General features: G+C 38.6%; 1 protein-coding gene across 1 annotated transcript; it reads right to left on the bottom strand.

The window, feature by feature from the left end:
• Positions 1 to 1,814: 1,814 nt before the first annotated feature.
• On the bottom strand, positions 1,815 to 21,890 carry LOC102231606 (stonin-1). The gene is made up of 11 exons (XM_023327609.1): positions 21,528 to 21,890; positions 15,418 to 17,308; positions 12,747 to 12,949; positions 7,010 to 7,111; positions 6,776 to 6,902; positions 6,579 to 6,622; positions 5,201 to 5,294; positions 4,628 to 5,106; positions 4,048 to 4,284; positions 2,258 to 2,347; positions 1,815 to 2,165 (listed from the first exon to the last, which is right to left on the bottom strand). The coding sequence occupies exons 2-11, from the start codon at positions 17,240 to 17,242 to the stop codon at positions 2,058 to 2,060; spliced, it is 3,309 nt and encodes a 1,102-aa protein (XP_023183377.1). The 5' UTR covers positions 17,243 to 17,308; positions 21,528 to 21,890; the 3' UTR covers positions 1,815 to 2,057.
• Between the last annotated feature and the right edge of the window lie 1,003 nt (positions 21,891 to 22,893).

The raw sequence follows: 22,893 nt of genomic DNA, 5'->3' as shown, positions 1-22,893 counted from the left end.
TTGAGCATGGTGCCACAGATGCAGCTCAGAACACAAAGCAGCTCACACACAGTGAAACATAGTGGTGGCAACATCATGCTGTGGGATTGCCGTTCATGGTCACAGTAGACCAAATTGTTCTGCTATAAAGTTGATTTTGTCCAAACATACTGCATACCAAAAATAAAAAGCTGCTTTGCTGTAAGGAAGTTTTATTCCTAACGGTCCAGTTAAAGTCCAGAACCAAAAACCAACATTTTGACAGATGAAAAAGCACACACTGAAAATAATTCAAATGTTCTTCAAGAAGTATTTCTAGGTCTGCAAACCTAAGAAAGTCATTTTTTTTACATTTTCCCCTAACATTTTTTTCCAATGGAATTGCACAGAATCTTCACATCCACATTAAAAGTTGGGAACAATTTTAAAAGGATTCCTCATTTTGTTTTTCAAACTCCTAGCATTTCCATAGGGGTGTACACACTTGAGATCCACCATGAATCCATTAATGATTTCAGAAATATCTTTATTAAATCGAGACTTTTCCATTTGTATATAATAAAAAGGTTTAAATGTCTTTTTAAACGGTTCTACTCAAAGTTGACTTTTAGCGCCACCTTTTGGGTTCAGGAGACATTTTGACAGGAGTGTTTGAAGACTGTAGTAACATGAAAAGTCAAACTTTATACTGAAATGTCTGTTTTATTTAAATAAAATTGTGGTCATTTACTTTTGGTATTTATCAAATCTCTTCTTGGATCTTCCTTTCCACAGTTTCACACTTGGCTACCGAAAACACTCTGCAACAGGTGGAATTTCTTAGACATTTGGTGGAAAAAAACCCTTCATTTTACTAGTAAAACATTCAAGCTGTTGCTTATAGTTTTCGATCACTGCACAGCTCTTTTTCTGAGTGTATTTAGCAAGGACAACCTTCATCTTTCACAGAAGGTTCTGTTCTACATTATTCATATTTTAAGCAAATATTTTCTCCTTAGATCAAAAGAGTCTATTCAAAGAAAGTTTTGAAACCATTTACCAAAAACATTTTTTCCCATCTGTTATCTTTAGCAGACTTGTCTCAGCAGAAACCCTGGAAAAAAACTGACAATGCAAACTTTTTTTTCTGCTATTTTCTTATGTGCAAATCTGTGTCAAGTTTGGAAGCCAGCAACAGCTCATCCTTTTCCCCAGTGACATTTTCTAAGGATTTCTTTGTCTCAATAAATTCAGATAAGTAATTTCACAGATCTAAACAGACTTAGAAGACATCTGAATATGGGGAGAAATTTTTAAAATCTTTGTTTTGCAAATTGTGAAGCTGCATACATATTTCTTACCAATGGTTTGTCTACCTTGTGCCCTGTTTCTTGGGCACAGTTTTCAACCATGCTTTCCTTCTATCAAGCCTTCCATTAAAGTAATGTTGCAAGGTGCAAGAAATCAGTTTCTTTATCAAGAGACCTTTTGCTTGGTGTAAAGTCAGCAGTGATCCATTTGATTTTGTAGCTCATCAAATTTTCAAAAATAATTTCTCAGTTTCTTATAATGCAATCTATTTTCTGAAAAAATAAATGATGGGTTTTCATCAGAAGGCAAAAACAATTTAAAGTTAATTGCTTAGTAAGTTTCACTTTTTGAATTTAAATGCTATTGAGATGGTCAGTGAGTAAATTCTCAATGCATTTTTAAAACCGTTTGATTTCTCCACTGCAATAAGATGTACTACATATTCATTCAGATTAGAGTACATCTAAGTTTTTTGGGGTTTTTTTGCTTTTTATTTTTTTTTAAAATAGGAGAAAACATACCAAAAGAAACCCCCCAAAACAAAGCAGAAGAGAAAGGGTCTTTTAATAAAATTCTCTCAAACATAACAACAATTCCTTACATTTCTCTCAGTAAACTGGAGCAAAATAAACTAAAGGAAACTTCAAAGTTCCCACTTTCAGCCTTGGTTTGATAAATAATGACAAGAACTAACAGTGATTTGAAACAGAAACGGCTTAATGTGACTCTGTTAACTGAATTTCCGCACTTCATTTTTATTCATGGTTTTCCTTTATGAAACGATCCGCTCACCACTCCGCTTCCCCTATAGCTTTAGAAAACACGTAGTCCCTGCCTCCGTAACTCATCACTCCATCCTTCAGGTGAAACTTCCAGCGATTTTTACTGCGGTGAATCTGCAACGTGAACAAATATTGCAATATTTAATGTCCAGTGCTGGACTTTGTTTAGAGTCGCTTGTTCAAAGAGAGGGAACGGACGTTCTTACTTTGTCATACTGACAAACGATCACATTGTCCGTGTCAAAAAGATCCAGGATGTCCTGTTCAACAACATCGTCTCCAGAATTAAGAGGATCCTAAATGACAGTGCATCATGATTAACAAAAATGAAGCGCTGTAGGCCCTTTTTAAATATTTGGGACTCCAGTGAAGAAAATCATGAGAAGCAGGGAATTTTCCAGGAATACTTATTCAGCGAAAGTTAGCATAAAAGCAAATGATCCACTCAACCAGGAGGTCAAAACAGCTCAATTATGGAGAATCAAAAAATTAAAAAGCAAACTAAATTTCTCCATCAACATTAATATCACGATTCTTTGCGGAGTTTGATGAAAACAGCATTAATTACAATTCAAAGGTGAATTGGCTTCAACCTTCACAGATACCTTCTTTATTTAAAGGTGATGGTATTTATACTTAAAAAAAAAAAATTGGGGGGTGAAAATGAGGGTGACAAATACTTTAGGAAATGGAAAACAAAATTAGAGTAATTGTTTGATTTATGTAATCAAACAAAAATGCTCACAACGGTTTGCTCAGCCACCGATATATCCTGCATGTATATTTAAATTTAGTCTAAATATATTAGTTATTCCATTTATTTTATACATAATCTCACTGATTATTAAGAGTTTTCAGGAAATTGAACACAACTGCTGTGTTGCTGGGTGGTGCAGTAACAAAACATTGTGTTTGTTTTTTTAATCTGCACTGTATTATTAAATTTGTTCCCACTCCAATTAACGGACTATTCTGCTAAACGTCACTACTACAGGCCTGTGGTTATTTCATCCCTTTACAGTTTTAGTCATTTCATAGCCAACTGCAAACAAAATTGTGCCAACACTGCGGTTTCATACCAACTGCATGTATTTTTATAGCCACCAGGGCGGCGCTGCTGTCCTCTCTTTGCTCCATCCTAAGTCTTTGAAAGAGGCAGAAGATTTTATCAAAGAATAAACTAGAGTAATAATGCAAATACACTGTTCAGTAAATACTTTGTTTTAGTGATCAAAAATAGAAATTGATTTATTTACTTAATTGCACAGCACTGAGGGACTGCAGGCCTCCCTTTCTTCAGCTATAATCAGTGTTGATGTATCAACGATGAGGAAGAAAAGAGTTTCATGGCTGAAACCTCAGCTCAGCAGAAAACACAAAAACCTTCATTTCATTTCCAAGAAAACAAAAACATCTGGGTGATCCCAAAGAGTTCAAGATAATAATGAAAACCAAAGTGATTTTTTTTTTAGGCTGGAGTAATTGTTTTCCAGGCTAAATAAAAATGAAACAGCACTTCATAAAGAGTCAAACATGGTAGTGGTAGTGTGATGGTCTTGGGCTGATGTGGGACCTAAAGGAGCCAAAGTTTCTTTTCTACATACTACAAGTGTGAGTTGGATTGCTAGAACTGCGCCGCTCAGAGCAGCAGCAGGTCTGAACTTTGAGATTTTTTTCCCTTTTTCAAACTTTCAATTTCATCTACCTGGGGAAAAAGAAATTGCTTTTTTTTGAGACAACCGTTCCTTCTCATTTGGATGCTGCATAGCTAAACTGATTTTTGCCATAACCATAGCAACAGGGTGGCAGATGTTTATTGATTCCAAAGGGAATTTAGATACAGTATTGAAGAATTTGAATTTTTTTCCCTCCCTAAATAAATGACTGAAAACAGAGTAAAGCAAAAACAGGAAATTACCTACAACTGGACAAACACAATTCACACAGTTCAGTAAACGAGACAAAACATAAGACTGAACATGAAGGTCACCCTCACCTCATCTTCTACGTTGGCGAGTTCGCCCTCCATGCCTTCGTCACTGCTGGAGGAGATGCTGTTGCTGTCGCTGCAGTTTTCCTCCTGCAGCACTCTGATTGCTTCTGCATTGATCAAACCCAGGAAGTCGCTCTCTTCCATGGGAGCCTCCTCTTCCTCCTCTGGGTCCGAGTCATCGGCAGGGCCATCCAGCTGAACAATATCCGACAGCTCTCTGTAGGTGTAGTCCAAGTCCAGCTTTGCAAAGAAACACAAGGAGGAGCTGGAGTTATGTGGTGCAACCTGAAGTTGATGCTCACTTGTTTCATCAAGTTCAAAATTAAAATGAAACAATCTGACAAGGATCTGCTACCTTTACAGCCCAAAGTGACATTTTCTACTGTAGCATCTGCAGTTATTTTGAAAGAGACAACATTTTATTTCTCGTTTGGTTTATTAAAGCAATATGAACCAGCATTTTTCACAAACGCAAATTCTGCATTACTTTAGTCAAAGTTATGAAAACGCACATTGTATGTAATAATTAAGTGGCATTCAACACAGTTGCTTGGAGGTTCAAAGAGGGAAAATGCTCAGTTACCCCAAGATCAGCTCCAGACTGGTTCCCAGCATTCCCAGCACCTAGTTTCCACACCCTGCTGGCTTTCTCCCTCTCCTCTTCTATCACTTCTTTCAGGATTTCGTCAATGTCTCTGCTTTGCTTCTTCTGTGCAAGAGCAGCCTCCTCTGCAGAAATCTGGAAGTCTAACAGCTGAGTGCAGGGAGAGGCAGGTTCAGACTGGGAGCTCGAATCACTTCCTCCCAATGTGACCTCTCGACCTGGAGGCTCCCGAGGAAGGCCGCTCTCCTGATTCAGGGTGAGACTGGTTCTCGATTGTGTGATGAAAGAATCCGAAGCAGAGCAGGACTCCGGCTCGTGAAGCGGGATGGGATTTGGTAGAGCTGCTGCTGCTGGCGCTTCGCTCTGTTCTGGGACGGTTTGAGCAACACGGGACGCAGCCTGCTGCCCCACTGGAGCTTGAGTAACGACGACAGGAACATTGACTTTGTAAAGTTGCCCTTCAGGAAACAGAAAAGGGAATTTTTACTTTCCAACAGTTACCATTTAAAACCCAAGAACAAGAAAGTAATGAAGGCTAAAGCTGTTCGGTACCAGAAGCCGTCTGCAGAGTGACGCCTGCTGGTATCTTAACGGAGTAGGGGAGCGCAGCGGGGAGCGAAAAAGTAGCAAGAGCTTTTGTTTTGTTCTGGTAAAAAGATGAAATACAATGTTAGTTTTCAGATTTACATTTTAAAAAATTCACAGCAAATTCACAAAATACAGGTTCTACTAATAAAGATGTCTTATAGTAATGAAAATGTCTCTTCTTGGCAACATATGGCTTTATTTGTCCACATGTCTAATATTTAGGTTATGGGGGGGGGGGGGGGGGGGAGCTAAAATAAGCAAATGCACCATAAGATTATGAAATCAAGTTTATAATTAAATGTAATTATTTAGTACATTAAAAGAAAAATTTATTGAAAAAAATTCCAATTAAATTCTAAAAATATGCAGAATTTTTTTTAAAATGGTGGAAATCTCAGAGCTAATCTGTTCATTTTATGCTCTTAATTAGTATTATAAAGTTTTACATCTTTTTTCTTTTTTAAAGGCAATTTGCTTTGATTCTTTGTTGCAATTAAGAATGATGAGATCAGATGCAACTGATTACCAAATTTATGAAAATTAACTTCAACCCAATTAATTTAATCCAAAAGACAAAAAAATATCACTTTTTCATCCCTTCTTGCGTCATTTTAACAATCAGAGGAAAGTAACGAGGACAAGGCAGCCGATTATTGTGATCCTGAAATAAAACAGTAGCTTCTATACATGAAGCGAAGTGGAGAAAGTCTGTTTCTTAGATAAAACCCAAGGCCATTTTACCACATCTGGAGACAGGACTGTCCAAAGAAAACATGAAAAATATCCTGGAACTTGGACAGTGAAGCACCCAGATGATATTTATGTGTCAACTCAGTCATCAATTTCAATAAAATAAAACCTTAAAGAAGCCATACATTTAAAAACACACCAGGAGTATATTGCTTCAAAAGACAAAAAAAATTTAAGAGAGTCAAACTCCCAGGACTTTAATCCCATTAAAATCTCTGTGCTTTTCTTAATCCTTTATGAAATTATGGCACTGCAGCATGGTAAGATTAAATAATGATTTTGCTGAAGCTTTAAATATAAAAAGCAAAATACTTGTCAGTTTCAAACCTTTTTTGCCATGACTGAATAAAAAAAGAGGAATACAAGTTACTTTTCAGGAGCTTTCACAGAACTCACCAGGTATTTTAGGTAACTTTAATAAAAGTTACATTCAGTCACATTCAGAGCTTACCAAATATATTCCAGAACTTTTATGGCTTTCTCCATAAATGTACCAAGATCTGGAAAAGTTCTGGATAAGCTTCTTGTAAGTTACCAGTAAGCTCCAGGAAGGTATGAGCTGTATGAAACTGACCGTTTCTATGACACTTACCTGGACCGGTAAGCTGTGGACGTTCTGACCTGTTTGCATCAAATCTGGAGAAAGAAAAAGAAAACAGAATCTAAACAGGTGACACCCAAACAAGCCTCCCTCCATTTAAATTATTTCAAAAGTTCTTACAGTGACACAATGATTAAACTTAATTGACTGATTAGAGAGGTAAGATGCTTAAAGGTGTGGATCATCACCTAGACGTTCCTGGTTCTGGTCGGCCTGTGAGTAGCTGGCAGGAAGCTGGAGAACAAAGTTGGAGGAGTTGTTGTTCTTCCTGAAGTCCTCCATTGCTTTGGACTGCATCACTTTTGACTCCCAGAGCTGCAGAGAAGACACAGCGGCGCGTCTTCCTGGTGTAGTTCACCCTCCCCCCGCTAGGTGGCCTTACTTTGTTGCGCTTGGAAACTTTTGTTTTCTGCTTTACTCACATGCCTCAAGTCGTCCAGCACTCGATCTTCAAGGCCTTCATCCAAAAACAGTTCCTTCATGCCGTCAATCACATCATCCATGATGGACAGGTAGAGTTTGGCCTGCGGAAATAATTAGGATAAAAAATAAAAATGAAAATAAAAACAAGCCGTAAGATCAGCTAAATATGTTCTCTATAGATAGAGTAAATAAACATTTCCGAAATAAAGCAGCTTTTGGAAACAAGTGTGACTTTTCTCACCACTGGGCCTGAATTATTCAGCATCGTATAAGTCAGACTGCGTATCAATAACAGTGAACCTGGAAGCGTAATGCAGAAAAATCACGCTGATAACCCTCCGTCTGTTTCCTGATCTTGCACACAGGTGACAGTAATTATCATCATCAAGCTCCAGCCCAAAGGAGCAAAACCCGAGGTGACGTCATAGGCGGGTTAAAAAGAACTGCGGCCCGGGGCGCAGAGATCCAAAAAGCCCTCCTTCAAAACACCAATGATACAAAACAACCGCAAATCATGATATTATTATCAGTGACATTACTGAGGTAATATCTGTATGTATGACAAGTTGGGTTGAATATAGTGCAAAACTACTGTGCATTTGTATAAGCACGGTGTACTTTTGGGATTATTTCAGTGTCTTAGTGCTTATTTTTGAGCTATTTTTCTATTATTAGTAGTAATGGAGGAGGATTTTTGTATCCGATGAGAATCATTAAAATGACCTTTGCCTATTGATAGGGCGTTTATAAAAACCCCTCTTTGTGTTTTTATGTAGAAAATTATTTTTTTTCCTGCTTACCGTTTAGTTACTGAAGCTCTGAGAAGAACATCTGCTGCATGGCATACTTTTCTTTTTCCACTGGAGCTTATTGTGCTACAATTATAGGAGCTCTTAGCACTTCCTTGTTTACAGTGGGGAAATACAAGGCAGGTCTAGACGAGGTCAGCCAGCAGTCCCTATAGACTATGAAGTCAGACAACAATGTGATCCGTAGGATTAATGTCTGGAGATGTGGAGGGATCCAGTTGAAGGATTTTCAGCTTCATAACACAATGATAGCTCCTATATGACCTGCTGTAGTCTGGGTTAGAAAGCTGAAAATGTAATGACTAGAAACTGCATATAAGACACATAACTTTTTCCCTCTTCACTGTTTGCAGGTGAGATTAATTAGAATTACCAAAGTTATTTGCTAAATAATCATTTTTATTTTCATTTTAATGATAGCTTTTTTTTCATTTCTAGAAGTTGGCAAACAGTTATTACCTTTAAAATGTTTTAAGAAAGCTCAGGTCATGATGGTACATAGGTTTTTCAACCTGAAATACATTTAATTAGCAACATTTGTGTTAAAGAGAGGCACACTTCATTCTGCCCTTTTTTTTATGACCCGATGAAAAACTTGTGGACCTCAACAAAAATCCAGATTAAAAAACCTGGTTTGTAAATGCATCCAGGTAAAAATACTAAAAATGATCTTTTATGGTCTAATGAATGTATGTTCATAATACGTCCATAATAACCATAAATATACATTTAGACAGAGAAGGAAATGTGAAGGCAGCTTAATGGTTTAAGCAGGAGGTTTACTGCAGGAGGGACTGGTGCGTTTTATTAAACAGATTTTATCATGGAAAAAAAAAAGATATTCCGTGGAAATACTGAAAGACATCAACCAGGAAGTTGGCCACAAAAGGGTCTCCCACATTGATAATAACCCTAAGCATATCAGCAAAGGATAATGATCCTGATAAAGCTCATTATACTTAATAATCCCATTTTACCTCTGAAAATAGTGTTTTCTTCATTTTTATAGGTAAAAGTTAACAGGTTTCCCGTCATTACATCCTCTTTTCCAGTTTAAAAGAAAATATATTTCAGAGTCCTGCTTTATGGTTACTTTCAAACAAAAAACAATGCAGTAAGCTGAATTTAGTACACCACTGCAAGCTGAACCACTGAACCCAGAGTACGACATACAACCAGTTAAAAAATATCTATCGTTTTGTTTTTTTGCAAAAAGAGCATTATCCTTTTCAAAACTTTATGTTCAATAGATTCACAGCAGCATAACTCCTGACCCCTTCTTCCTCTGAGCCGGCTGCTCGCCGATTACGGCTCTCTTTCCGGCCTCGAGGTCGACTCTTCCTCTGCCGAGGGCGAAAGTGCTGCAGCTGAAAGCGGCAACATGAAACACATCTCCACACTGAGCAGTTTACTGTAGCTGTCACTTTGCTACAGAGCTGCTCTGAATTTTGCACTTAAGTTTATGCTGCAAATATAGAAAAGTGAAGACTTGTTCTTAAGATACATGGCATAGCCATCCACTCTGGAACTACATGTTTAATTTATCAGCACATATCTTGGAAATAGAAATTACTCTGTCATTTAAATAAATTTTAGATTCATAAAATGTACCTTCAGTTTCAGCTTCTTCATAATACATAAAACTAAACCCAGTTTCATTATTGAAGAGTGGTAAAAGGAGAGCCACTGTTGAAATAAAGCCATATGTAGCCCTGGCTCACTGCAGTCAGATACAATAATTTTTTTTATTTTTATGGCCATATGCACAACGTGTGTGGCAGAAAACTAACATTTCACATTATCCTATAATGAAACAAGGTGGTAGATGCATCATGCTGTGGGGAGGCTTTTCCTCAGCAGAAGTGGAAAACTTTAGACTCACTTTTCAGCAGAACAGCCCGAAACGTACAACCAGAGTTACAATAGAAAGGATCAGATAAAAAAATATTCATGTGTTTGAATGAAATAGTCAAAGCTGAGGCCTCAGTACCATCTGGAATGTGTGAAAACTTTTCTAAACTGCAGTTTATGAATGCTCTCATTCAGATTTCAATCATCTTGAGTTATTTTTGCAAAGATAAATTTCCACCTAAAGAAAAAGAGAAATCAGTGTCTGGCTGAGCAAAGCAACCAGAACCATGCCCTGAAGGGTTTGATGTTGTACCAGCAGCAAAATGTGTTTAAACAAAGTACAGTATTAACTTGGAGGCCAATAACACATCAACACTCCTTGATCCGCTGTATATTTACACACTACTTTTTGTTGATTTATTACCTGAAAACACCATAAACAAGTTGAAGTTTCTGATTGTGACTCGACAACACGTCAGAAAGCATAATCTTTGTAGAGACTGTAAACAATGAAGGGGTAACATAACCAGAATACATCGTTTTGGGACGTTCTTTTTCACAAAGGGAAGAACTGGATGAGTTCCTGCAAGTCGAAGCTTCTGCCAGGAGTGAGTCATGAAAAGAAGAGCCAAAACTAAAGCTGACGCTTGCCTTATAAAACAAGAGTAATCTGGTGAAACAATGGCGATCCGTGTGCAGCTCTCTCTCTCTATCTAAGCGTGCCAATCCGGCGTGTTCAGCTCCGGCTCTGATGTTTTCTCTGCTGGCCACTTACCTTTACACCATGTAGCACTTCAGAAAATCATTACCGGAGCGCTGCATGCAATCTGTTGAGGAACACGGTGTCAGTACTGGATATCTCATCCTGCTATCAAAGGTACAATCACTGAGAGCCAGAAGTACATCTCATTAAATCAACCTTTTGTTTTTGCTGCGTAGATTTAAACTCAAGAATTTGTCCCAAGTTTAATGGGTGGAAAAGAACAAAATAACTACTCAGAGTCGTTAAAGTTTAATTCAGTTTTTATTCTTAATGCACATAATATCCAGCGTAAGCCAGGTACCTCATACATAAAATAAAAAATAAAAAAAAAATTACCTTCACCATTTTTAATTAATTCTTTTATTCAGACCTTATTCCCAGCCAAGAGGCAAAAAAGACCTCATAATAAAGATTTGATTTGCTTAAATAAAATTAAAGTCGTCCATAAAGCAGCCTTCGTTTAGAGTCAGGGGTCAGCTCTGTATTGATGATGACAAAATGCTGGTAAGTATGAAAGTCTAAAACTGCCACAATCAAATAATATACCCATAATTTTAAATGAAATTGTTAATTTTATCATATTAGTATGTAAAAAAAATACTAAATACACTTCATGAAATGTCAAAAACCATTAAAACTTAGTAGTTTAATGTTGTATTTATGTTAATATAATTTTTTGACTTCATTCCTATGCAGCAGCCCACCATGAAACGTCAATAGCAGCTTTTATAACACACACTGAACAGGACAGATAAGAATGTTAATGAAATAATACAATAATTTATTCTTTATTTGATGCCCTTACACTTTCTAAATTGTATCTATTTATATATATATATATATATATATATATATATATATATATATATATATATATATATATATATATATATATATATATATTTAACTCATATTTGTGGTTGAATTGTGGCAATTTTGTGCCTTGTCAATAATGAGGCTCATACTGTCACACAGTAAAGTTAAGACATGAGTTTGTACATTCATTATTACCAACAATGCTTCAAATACCTTTCTTTTCATGTAACCTATCAATAATAGAAGATGCTTTAGTACAAATTTAAAGGAATGATTCTTAAGTCTGTTTGACAGAATTGTAAGAAACGGCCTGACCCCCAACTAAGATGATGAAAATAAATGATGATTTTAGCTGATTATTGGATAATTTCTGTTTAGCATGACTTTAATGAGACTGTGAGTCATTCCGGAGAGCAGTGCAGAGAGGATGCGAATGCAAGATTTTATATACACACAGTAGTATAGAAATATAATTAATAAATCTATTGTAAAATCTATATAAAGTGCTAGGCAAAAAGAATGTTAAGTTGTTTTAAGCCTAGAGACATTCAGTCTCGGGGTTAAGGATGCAGAATTTCATGAGAAATACAACCAGTTACGGAAGAATTATCTGAATCTGACAAAAACCTCAAAGCCTCTCACGTTTTTTGATCCTCATTAGGATGATTTTGGAAAGAGTGTCGAGCTAAAGAAATGCCGTTTTGGAAATTACTGGGTCATACAACCAGATTGCCTCTGTGAGTCTGTTTCAATCCATTTCTTCTCCACTTCCACCTTAAAAGAGAGACAAAAACACACAATTAGAGAAACCAATATAGAGTTTGAGCTACAGTGGAAATAAAAAGTCTACAAATCCCTTTTAAAATCCCAAGTTTTTACGATGAGAAAAATATGATCCCTCATACAATCTGCACAAATTAAATTTGAAAATTACATTTTGCAGGGGAAAAAATGCAAAATCTAAAGCTAAAATAATGTGGCTGCACAAATTTCTTATATCTTGAGATGTGGCCGTCAGCATTAACCACATAACTCTGCTATTATTTAAAGTGCATCTGTTTAACCCTAAATAAAAGTTAAGCTTGTTTTTTTTCTGACATAGTCATATTTTACAGCCAAGTCATGGCCACAGGCATCTCAGCGTCAAAATGTATCAGTCAGGAGATGGGCACAAAGTAATTTGCAAGCCATTAAATTCATCATAGAGCAAAGTAAAACCACTCATTATCAAGTGAGGAAAATAGGATGCGTCAGTGACATTAGCAACACCAAATAGGAAGAAAAAAAATATCACATTATTTGTGTTTCTATTTTGCGTTTTTTCTCCTAAAAGATTTCGGTTTGTTTTTCAGTCGAGCAATTCAGGTCAGGGATGACGATGATCAAAAAGGCTCTGAAGTAATTTATTTTGGTTCCATCTCTTAGCATGTGTCCGCAGACTTTAAATCCACCTTGTATAATGTTTGCTGTGTGAAGTTTCCTGAGGACTCGTCTCACCTGACAGTGATAGCGCGTCCAGCTGGTCACGTGTTTCTGCGGTTGAATGTCGTTCACAGTGCCGAGGGACTTGACCCTGGTCTGCGACACGACCGCACCCGAGATTTCACATTCCATGGAGACAAAGGGGTACCAGTCACTGGGGATCTCCTGATCAGATCCCAGCTCCAGTTTACAGGAGAATGAATGGGGATGATCCACTGCTGCAAGAGGGGGGGGAGGGGAACAATGTGCTCTTGTAGTTAACAATGGTAACACCAGCAAATAAATATGCAATGCCAAGTAAGCCAAAAGTCCTGAGGGGCTCATCAAAAATGGATGAGCAAGGGTGAAGCATGCAGCGGCCCTGAGGTGCAAAGAGAGACAATAAAGCTGAAACCTGCTGAGATTTTGTTGCCAAGTTTTGATTTTGTAAAGCTAATCTGCCAGTTCTGATTTTATCAGACTCTTAATTTTTCCTTATCAAATATAAAAAAGCCAGACTACTTCTAGCTTTTGGGGAAAACCAGAGTAAACAACAAAATGCTTTCTTAGTAAAATAAAATGACTTTCTCACAGACAGCCCAGAGCCATCTCTCCTTAAATCACAGATAATCTACAAATACAGCTAAATCCTCCAGGTTTGCAACAGATGTGTCTGTAGATAAAACATGACTAAAAATGATTTCAAGTTGCCTTTTGAAGACAGGTTATGCTTCACTAAATGTGTAGCTGCAAATTGTACCACAAGAAGTTCAGTGACTGATATGAGATCTATTCTAAATAAATTAAAACTGAGTTTAACAATAAAGGGAAGAATGGAGTAGATGCAAGATGACTCTTCTTCCTGCTGATCCACAGGCGCCCAGCTTAGTCATTATTAGTCTGTTTGTAGAGGAATTAGATTTTAATCTTAAAAAGTGACATTTCTGGATGGCTGGTAACGCATCCTAACTTAGTATAATCTTTGACAGAAACAGTCAGATTCCTCAAACGGATAAAACAAAACACAGTCAGACTTTTGTTTATTTTCTGAACTTTCTGCAGCCGCCTGAACAAATACCCAGCATGCCTCAGATGAAAATTGAGTTTCTCTGAGCTTTGGTGCTTTCTCTTCAAAATGATCATTGATACTAAAAATAGCTACATTAGTCTTCTTCCCTCATTAAGTTTGAGGCGTGAGACCTAAGAACAAAAAAATCTCTGATCGTGAAAACAACTAGAGGAAAAAAAATCAGATTTTTGCTACCAATCACTGATCAGAATCTGGTTTCTGTGTCCAATTCTAAAATATTTCTGTCTGCTCTTCTTTTTGTGAAATATTTTCATGTTTTCTGATTTTTTTTGTTTGTATCCACCTATGCCACAGGTTTGATTCATTGCTCATTTTGACTACTTTTACTTCCAAAAAACAAATATTTTTCTATAACTTTATGAGAGGTCTTGAGCCCATTTCCTAAGGCTTTCCGGAGTGTCTAAATGATTTTGGTTGCTCAACATTTAAAAATACAACTACATCCAAAAATATTTGACATCTTAATTACATCCTGTTAAGATTACTTCAAGTTCTTTTCCATTCTGTCTACAAAATATTCAAAACGCTGCTGATCACCTTCTGATTGGAAAAAAAAAATAGTGACAGCTGTTCTGGCTTTGCTGCTCTGAACATTAAAGGATCCAGTTAAAGTTTTTTTGGTTGTTTTCAGGATTTCAAACAATATGACACCAACTTATTTCTCTGAACATTTATGGGATTCACACCCCAGTTACTGCTGGACTCAAAGGCAGAAGTAACACAAACCTTTCATATGCTGTCAGTCAGAGGTGTTCCAACATTCGATTATTTAACATTCCAGGTTAAAGTACAAAAGTTTTTCTCTCTTTTAATTGTAATTGTGTAACTGTTTTATCAGATTTACTATATTTCTGCAAAATTTTATTGTATTTTAATTGCAGCATGACCTTGAATCAGCCGGCTATAGAATGGATACCAGAGCAGATAGCTATGATATTATACAATTAATAAATATTAACCCTTCTTTATTCTGTCAAAAATAAAATGTTCACATATTTGGTCTCTTCTTCTTTTCCCTCTGTTGTTTAGAGAACCTTCAGATTGACCTTTGTGTTTTTCCTTCAGAGCAAAAGACTCCCATTAAACTAAAACATCATCATTCTGGCTGCATAGGAATGAAGTTTCATATCAGCAGAAGTAAAAAGTTTTCTGTCAGTCTCATAACAAGATTTTAGGGACTTTGGAGACTTTCTCCCATCTGTTGCATGAGTAAATTTGGTTGGATAGTAGATCTGGGTATGCCAGCTGTTGTTTTAAGACTTGATTGTCCTCCATTAGCATTTCTACTTTACTGATTTTAAATTCCTCTTAATCTCCTCATCAATCTTAGATTCTTTCATCGGATGTCCTAATTTTGTTTTTACATGAATGTATATTGTATTTTTTAGTACCAGCAGCAACAACTTATCTCTTTTAATTGTAATTGTATAGCTTTTTATCAGATTTACTATATTTCTGCAAAATTTTCTTGCAGAAATTTTGTTTTGAAATATCAAGTTATACTTTTCTGGTTTATGTTTTTTGTGGAAATATTCTCAAGCTGTAGCATTTCTTAAGGTTATCAGTATGAGAATCTAAAACCAATTCATTTTAACCAATCTCTTCATGAAGTGTTACCTGTGTTCTTGGCAGGCAGTCTATCGATCCTCCACACGATGGCTGAATAAACATTCTCGTACTTGACAGACCCGATGGACACCTGCATGACGGGCTGCGAGTCCGTGGCTCTGACCGAGCCCAGGCAGGCGTTTCTGTTCATTCGGGCCTTCAGCGACCTTTGCCGCAGCAGGGCCACCGTCTGCGTCACCTTGACCCAGTCACCTGGAACCGGGACGCGGATCACCACGTTTTCGCACAGCGGTTGAGAGGTGTCGGACGTCCTGAGGGAAGAGAGGAAGGTGGCGGACATGTTGAGGAAGGCCTGCAACTCCACATAGGCTCCTTGGACCGTGACCACAGCTTTGATCGAAAAGGGAATCTCAGTGCAGCCCAGGACCGCTGTTTTGTACCGCATCAGCTCCACCCTGCACGCATCCGGAGGGGAGAACTTGATGAGCCGGGACATCTGAAACTCAGTCTCGTTCACGCATTGGTGAAAATGTCGGTCGGTGATCTCCATCCAGAGGTCACTGTCCTCCTCGTACCCGTAACAGGAGTTAGAATGCAGCAAGCCGAGATCGTTCAGGGCGAGAAAACAGTCGCCCTGTCCGCTCAGGAAGGCCAGACAGTGGATCTGGGTGACAGCTGCTCTCTCCATGACCGTCCCCGACTTATCCAACTGTATCCAGATGTGGTCAGTGACCTGCAGCGACAGCTCCTGCTCCTCGTACTGCCGCCTCTGCTGATGCTGTACGCTCAGCTTGAAGATCTCCTCCTCCATGGAGACAACCAGATCCTCCATGTCCTCGTGCGCCGTGGAGCCAAACTTCAGCAGCTGCTCCACCTCCGCCTCGTGACTCACCTCCAGCTTCGGGTGGAAGCGCTTCTTCTCAGTGTAAGAGAAGAGCTCCACCTTGAAGGTGAGGACCTTCCTAGGCTCGCTGTAGCTCTCCACCTTCAACTCCGACGGCCTGCACTGGGGGAGGAGCTGGAACTCTTTGTACGGCTTCTCCAGGCCTTTCTCGTAAAACATCTGCAGCACGCCTCCGGGCAGCAGGCGGAGATAGATGGGCCCCCACTGTCGGGACGACATGCGATTCTTTTTTTCAGGAATCCTGAGCATGACGGGCCAGCCGTCCCTCTTCTGACTACGGAAAAGACCCCTAGGGACGAACTGTACCGAACCATCGCCTATCACTTCGTTTCTTCCCTCCAGTATGTCCGTATGTCCCTCCTTTCCTACTTGCAGGTCTTCCAGTTTATTGCAGACAAAGGAGAAAGGGTTCTGGGGTTGGTCGCGGGGAGGCGTGCTGCCATCTTTGGTCCGAATAAAGAATCGCGGTAGGCTGTTGTCTGTGTCTGAGTCTGAGGAGGAGCTGCTTACATCCACGCTCCGTCTGGAATCGTCCCAGAAGGGGTTAAAGTGACCAGAGTTTCCCCTGAAAGCTGGGAAGGGGCTCGGCCCATCTGCGGGTTGACTCGGAGTCTCTGGTGCCGGTGAGGGCACCGAGACGCCCGATGGACTGGAAAAACTCCGGAAGAAGAAATTTTTTTCGCACGATGGGCTGGCGCTGGTGGAGACTCTAGTCACAGGAGTACTCAAGGCGCTGCTGCAGGGTCTGAAAGACTTCCCACTGGAACCTGACTGGCTTTGAGGCGATTCCAGTGAACTGCTGAAGCTCCAGGAAGTGTCTTTGATTGGAGGAAGCACCAACTTCAGACCATTGGGACGTGGTACTGATGCTTTGATAAGAGCAGGTGACTGCAGGGGCTTCTGAGGCGATGAGACCGGCGTGACTTCGTCGTCAAAGGTGACCCAGTTGGAATGGTTAGTGGAGCACATGGCTGGACGCTTCAAAGGACAACGGCTCCTGGATCATAGGTCCTCCGATTCAAAGTCTTTTTCCATCTGTCAAAGGAACAAAAACAGGAGTCAGAAAGAAATATTAAAAAAGATTTTCAGTTGCTAAAGATAAAAATTAAACAAGATTTTAAACACAAGCTCCAGTTATCACAGAGAAAACACGACCCTGAGGACATTAATAGAGCATTTTTCCTGAGGGCAAATTCCTAAAATAAAACTCATGCCCGTCACTCCATCGGCTTGATCTGAAGATTATCTTTCAACCTTGAAGAGGCTGGAGCTGCAGTGAGAAAAGATACCAATGAATTTGTAGTCAATTTAAATTTATTGTATTTGATGAACCTGCTTTGATTTAGAATTTATTGTATTTTATACCTCATAAAAATACCACACTGCCTAACTTTTTCTGACTTTTTTTATGCTACAACCATAGACCTTTATGTTTTATTGAGATAAAACACAGTTCCAGTGTATAATGTTATTTGCAAAATTAAAGTTTATTAGTTTTTGAGATCCATATATCACTTGAAAATCATCTCAAAACAACATTTTCATTTATTGCAATAATTATTAAAACAATTTATTGTCCAGCAAAATTTGTTCCCTACTGATCTAAACCAGGAATGTCCAACTCCTGTCCTCAAGAGTCCCTGTCATGTATATTTAAGATCTTGACAAGAGTTGGACATCTCTGATCTCTCCAATCAACACTTTCAAAAGGAACAGTCACTTATTTTTCTGTCTGCATTTTGGTTAGAATCTCAAAAAAACCCTTTAGATTCAAAGGTTTGAAAGAACTGCACATTGTGCACTTTAGACTTCCTGAGATCTGATTAAAAAAATAGGATGGTCTAAATATTTTATGGTGAACTTGCTCCAAAATGCATTTGAGAGAAGTTGGTCATTGCGGCAAAAACCCAGCCACATTAAAGGGTCTGATTGGTCCATAATGTGATGCAGCAGCTGGTAAAGCAAGAAGCTAGAGAAACATAACGCCTGTTTAATGTCTCTGCCATCGCTGTAGGATGAACGTCATAGATGTGAGACATATTTCCAAAAAAATAATTAATTTGACAGCAGATAGAGATTAAACATGCTGCAATCCTCATACAGTCTTGCAGTTAATTTTCCTGCAAATCAATCATCGTCTGTCCTTTGATGTGCTGGCAGCTCTGCTCTCAGAAACATCAGGCTCAAAGGCCACAGAGAGAAGCCACTTATGAACTGCTGAAGCTCCATCTCCCAATAAAGACAAGCAAGCTGAAAGCCTCAATTACAGCCTCCCTCCTCCCTCCAAGATCACAGCCACCACTTGCAAGTTGGAAACATCCGATGGAAAGTTCCCCTCGGTATTAATATACTCGGGTTTTGTGAGGGATCCAATTCGGGAAGAGCGGATTGACAGCCACTCAGTCAAACACAGAAGAACATCTTCCTAATGAGAGGATGTTTGTAAATCATACGCACGCATCCGCAAGTTCGCCCGTCCTCTCCGACTTATAGAAGGCAGTCAGCTTTGATTCAAAGAGAAGGATGTGTTCTTTCAGGAGGAGGGAGTTCACTGACAGGCTTATTTCCAGTTTTCTTCCTGGGCTCTCTCGCAGGCGGTGCAGAAATGAGACGCAGCTAAATCTATGGAGGACAAAAGAACACATTCCACTCATTCCTCTGGGACCAGAGGCTTTGCACACAGGAAATACCCGCCTGCTCCACTTGTGTGAACTTACAACAAATATTATCCATGTCACTTTATCACATTCTGATGCATCTGGTTATTAACCTCAAGCAGACATGCAGAAAGAGAGACTCTGCAGTTCAATACAGGCACAGTATAATACAAGAACAGAGATGCTTTATTTGGACGTTTTTGCACTTTGAAATTCTTAATTTAAAAAAAAAAAGTGCAACTGAATCAAAAACACGTCAGCAAACATCCAAGTTTTCACAGTGGAGCTGTCCCCTCTGGGGAACTGAGGTGAAATGTTCTGACCGTGACAGAAACCAGTACTTATCGCCATTTAGCCACAAACGATGACCGAGCTGAAATAGCTCCAGAGTAAAACCGCTGAGCTGAGAGAAAAGAAAAAAAAAGATGAGCATGCAGATGCTTCCTGATGACACGAGGCAGGTTCCTGTTGGATCCTCTACATGTTTCCTGCTCATCGAGTAAGTCTGTGGTTTTCCTGGGATGACATGAATATAAAGGCCATGGCACACCCTCAAGTTTAATTTAAAGCGAAACGATTTCTGTTGTGACAAACAATGACGATGTAATCCGGGGCAGTGGCTGAAAATGAGATGAGCCATCTCCAAGGGCATCTCTATCGCCAGCTTAAAAAACAGAAAAGAAAAGAAAGGAAAAGAAAAGAAAAGATAGCTTCAAGCAAAGCAAAGCTAATAGGGGAGTCTGGATCCTGCAGTTGATTTTTTCCGCTCATACACTTAATAAAGTTTTTATTGTTGCACCCGTAGAGTTTGTTTCAGACGCAGCTTGACTGGGAGGAGAAAAAAAAAGGATATATAGATTAAATATGTGAGTGTGTGCAGTTTTCTCTCAGGCAATTAGGGAAGGCTAATGAGGAAAAAAGAACAGTTAAAGTTAAAGTTGGGCTGTCACTTGTGGAAATAATATAAGATTATTTTCAGGAGAAGTAAAACAGTCTGTGGGCAAGGATTCTGCTTGTACTGTGAAAGTATTAAGAGGAAATGTAGATTTTACAAAACCAAGCTGGTTTAAAGGGCAAATATCATCATAGTTTAGTGCCTAAACCATCCTAAAAAATCGGAATTTTAAAACAATAAATTAGAACCTCCCTAAACGGCTTGATTTTAGAAACAGAGAGAGAAAGAAAGAGTGGTTTTAAGTTCACTGTTGGAAACATTTTTTGCTCTAGTATGAAAAAACTGAAAACTTGGCTTCAAATAATAGAACATCTTTAAAGTTGCAGTATGTAACTTTTATAAACAATATGTTTTCTTTACATGTTTCTTAAAACTGGCACTATGTCTCACTATGTGATTGACAGTGATAAGTTCTTCCTCTTGGCTCTGATTGGTTGTTGGCAGTAGAACCACAGGTAATCTGTCACACATTATTTTGTTGACAGTTCTAACAAATACATAAAAAACATATTGTTTGTAAAAAAATTACATACTGCAGCTTTAAGAGGCATTGATAATAATGTTTCTGCCACAGCTATTAGCAGTGAAGCAGCAGCCAAACCAGCGGCCATATTGGATTGTGATCTCAGGATTGCTCCACTAGCATTGATTTTCCTTTTGGGACTCTCATTTTAGGAGACTTCTTGTGGTTTTCCCGACTTGAAACTCTGAAAAATTAACTTCCGGGTACAAAAATGTATGGATTTCCGAACTGCCTACGTTCGGAACTCCATGCCTGACGTCGCCACTCTTCGGCTACTTTCGGCTAATGTCGGGGTGCTTGTCTTTTATCTTTCACGACTTCAGACACAGAAACTATTATGACCATCAACAACTACACGTAAGAACACAATGAAAAGTAATTAAAAAAACAAACTTGTATCCATTTTATTAGACTAGACTTTTACAACGAATTACAGAGTGGTCTTAAAGTGCAAAACACGCTATACAGCAACACCCCAGAAGGTACTTTTAAAATAATTTTTTGTTGAATTACTTCCGTTTCTGAGTTTCGTTGTGGCAGCCACATTTACACAGGTTTAGCTCTTGAAACCAAAAGTGAACAAAGTCTCTTTCATTTTGTTTATTTTTTTAAACTTCTCAGCTGAACTTACGCATTAGAAAAGCCACATTAAAATGCCATTCCTTTTCGTAAATTAACTGGATCTCCATCTCGTTTCGCATCTTGATGCACTGTTAGCACCATTGTTGCACGCAGAGGGGGGTCAGTAAATCCCGGCCAAACACACTAGTAGTTACCGAGTGAACAATTTAATTTCTCCCACAGCAGCTGGTAGAAAACCAAAACAGAACGAGGATGCTGTCATCAGAGCATCAGAGGCCCCTGTAACCCGGACACAGAGGCCCAATTCGGGTCCCAGTTTAGTTTTACTGTTGTGACAAACACACTCGGAGTTGTTGTTACAACTTTTAAAGCTGTATCACTGCATGCAACACTTACTCACAGCAGAACCAAAGCGGACTAAACACCATCTACAAACACCCCGAAACTTGCTCATGTCCCTGATTTTTTTTTAAAGTGTCCATGTTTGTTTTTGTTTTGTTTTTTTGCGGGATGCAAAAGAAATTCATGAATACTCACAAAGTCCCGCCGAACTGTTGTGCTTTAATTCAGGTCATGACCGCCGCTTGATGGACACGTCTGAACTCCGCTGTCGGCAGTCTTTTACTCAAAATGGCAGAGTGTAAATCCTGGGAGTTTTCACAGCGCAGCGCTTCCCCTCCCGAGTTTACAGACTGTCTTCCAACGGGACAGAGTGGTGGTGTGTTCAAGGCTGTCGGACTTTTGGAAACCGGTCACATTGCGCGTAGAAACGTAGCAAGCGGAGAACACAGCAGACTTTGCGACTAAATAACAGCAGACCAGATTTTGGTTAGACTATTTTTGGTTTGGGTTTTGCTATATTTTTAACTGTGGTCTTTATGAGTCTCTGTTCTTGGTGCGTCACGCTAGTGAGGATGACACAGCGGGTGTCTACATGCCCCACAATTCAAAAACAGCAAGAGCCCGCTTAGTTTCCCTCGAAAAGGTATTCACACCCCAGAACCTTTTCATTTTCTGTCACTTTACAAACACAAACTTTAGCATATTTCATTAAAATGCTTGCGATAAAGCCTAAATAGCTTTAAGTTAACAATTTAAAATTACAAGAGGGGGAAAAATGACATTCTCACACATAAACCTTCACAAACCACTTTATTGGTGATACTGAAGCTGAACCTTTTAACCATCATGCAAAACTATAAGAAAACTAAAACTGACTCTCACACTATCATCCCCTTTGTGAAACATGGTGGTGGCAGTCACATGTTGCGGGGTTGTTCTACTTTAACAGCGACAGGGAATCTGATGAAAACTGACAGTAGGATGTATGGAGCTAAATATATGCCAAAACAGGAAGAAATCCTCTTTGGACTTGGAGCTGGGGTGGGGATTCATGTTCAAGCAGAATAAACCCTAAACATACACGTAGGGCTATGATTAAATAATTTAAATCAAAGAATATTCATGTTGTAATGGCCTACTCAAAGTTCAAACCTGCACCAGCTGAGAAACTTGAAAAATACTATTGGCAGTAATGATCCAGGCAGGCTGAATACCATCATATCTGTTACAGTTTTTATTTCCTGACTTACAAAAACCTTTTAAACCATGTATCATCATATGTTACTGCTGTTTTCTCTTAACTCCCAAAAAACACTAACCAAAAAGCACAAGTTCAAGAATACTTTTTAAAGTTTTTTTTTTTTTTTACTTGTTGGTAGTAATAAAAATAGACATGTATATTTCATCTGACCATTTTTATTACAGCATCCACTTAAAACAAGTGGTTGTTATTGTTTATTTTTCCACTTTGACCTCAGATGTAAATAAATGTCCAAAATTAGCATATTCCTAAGAGGTTCAAATGACTTTTTGACCTTTCAAAAACAAGTGACGACATTAA

The sequence above is a fragment of the Xiphophorus maculatus genome, chromosome 22 (assembly GCF_002775205.1).
Source record: "Xiphophorus maculatus strain JP 163 A chromosome 22, X_maculatus-5.0-male, whole genome shotgun sequence".
Taxonomy (NCBI): domain Eukaryota; kingdom Metazoa; phylum Chordata; class Actinopteri; order Cyprinodontiformes; family Poeciliidae; genus Xiphophorus; species Xiphophorus maculatus.
Note: the sequence above shows the minus strand (reverse complement) of the source record. Positions and strands in the feature narration are given on the sequence as shown.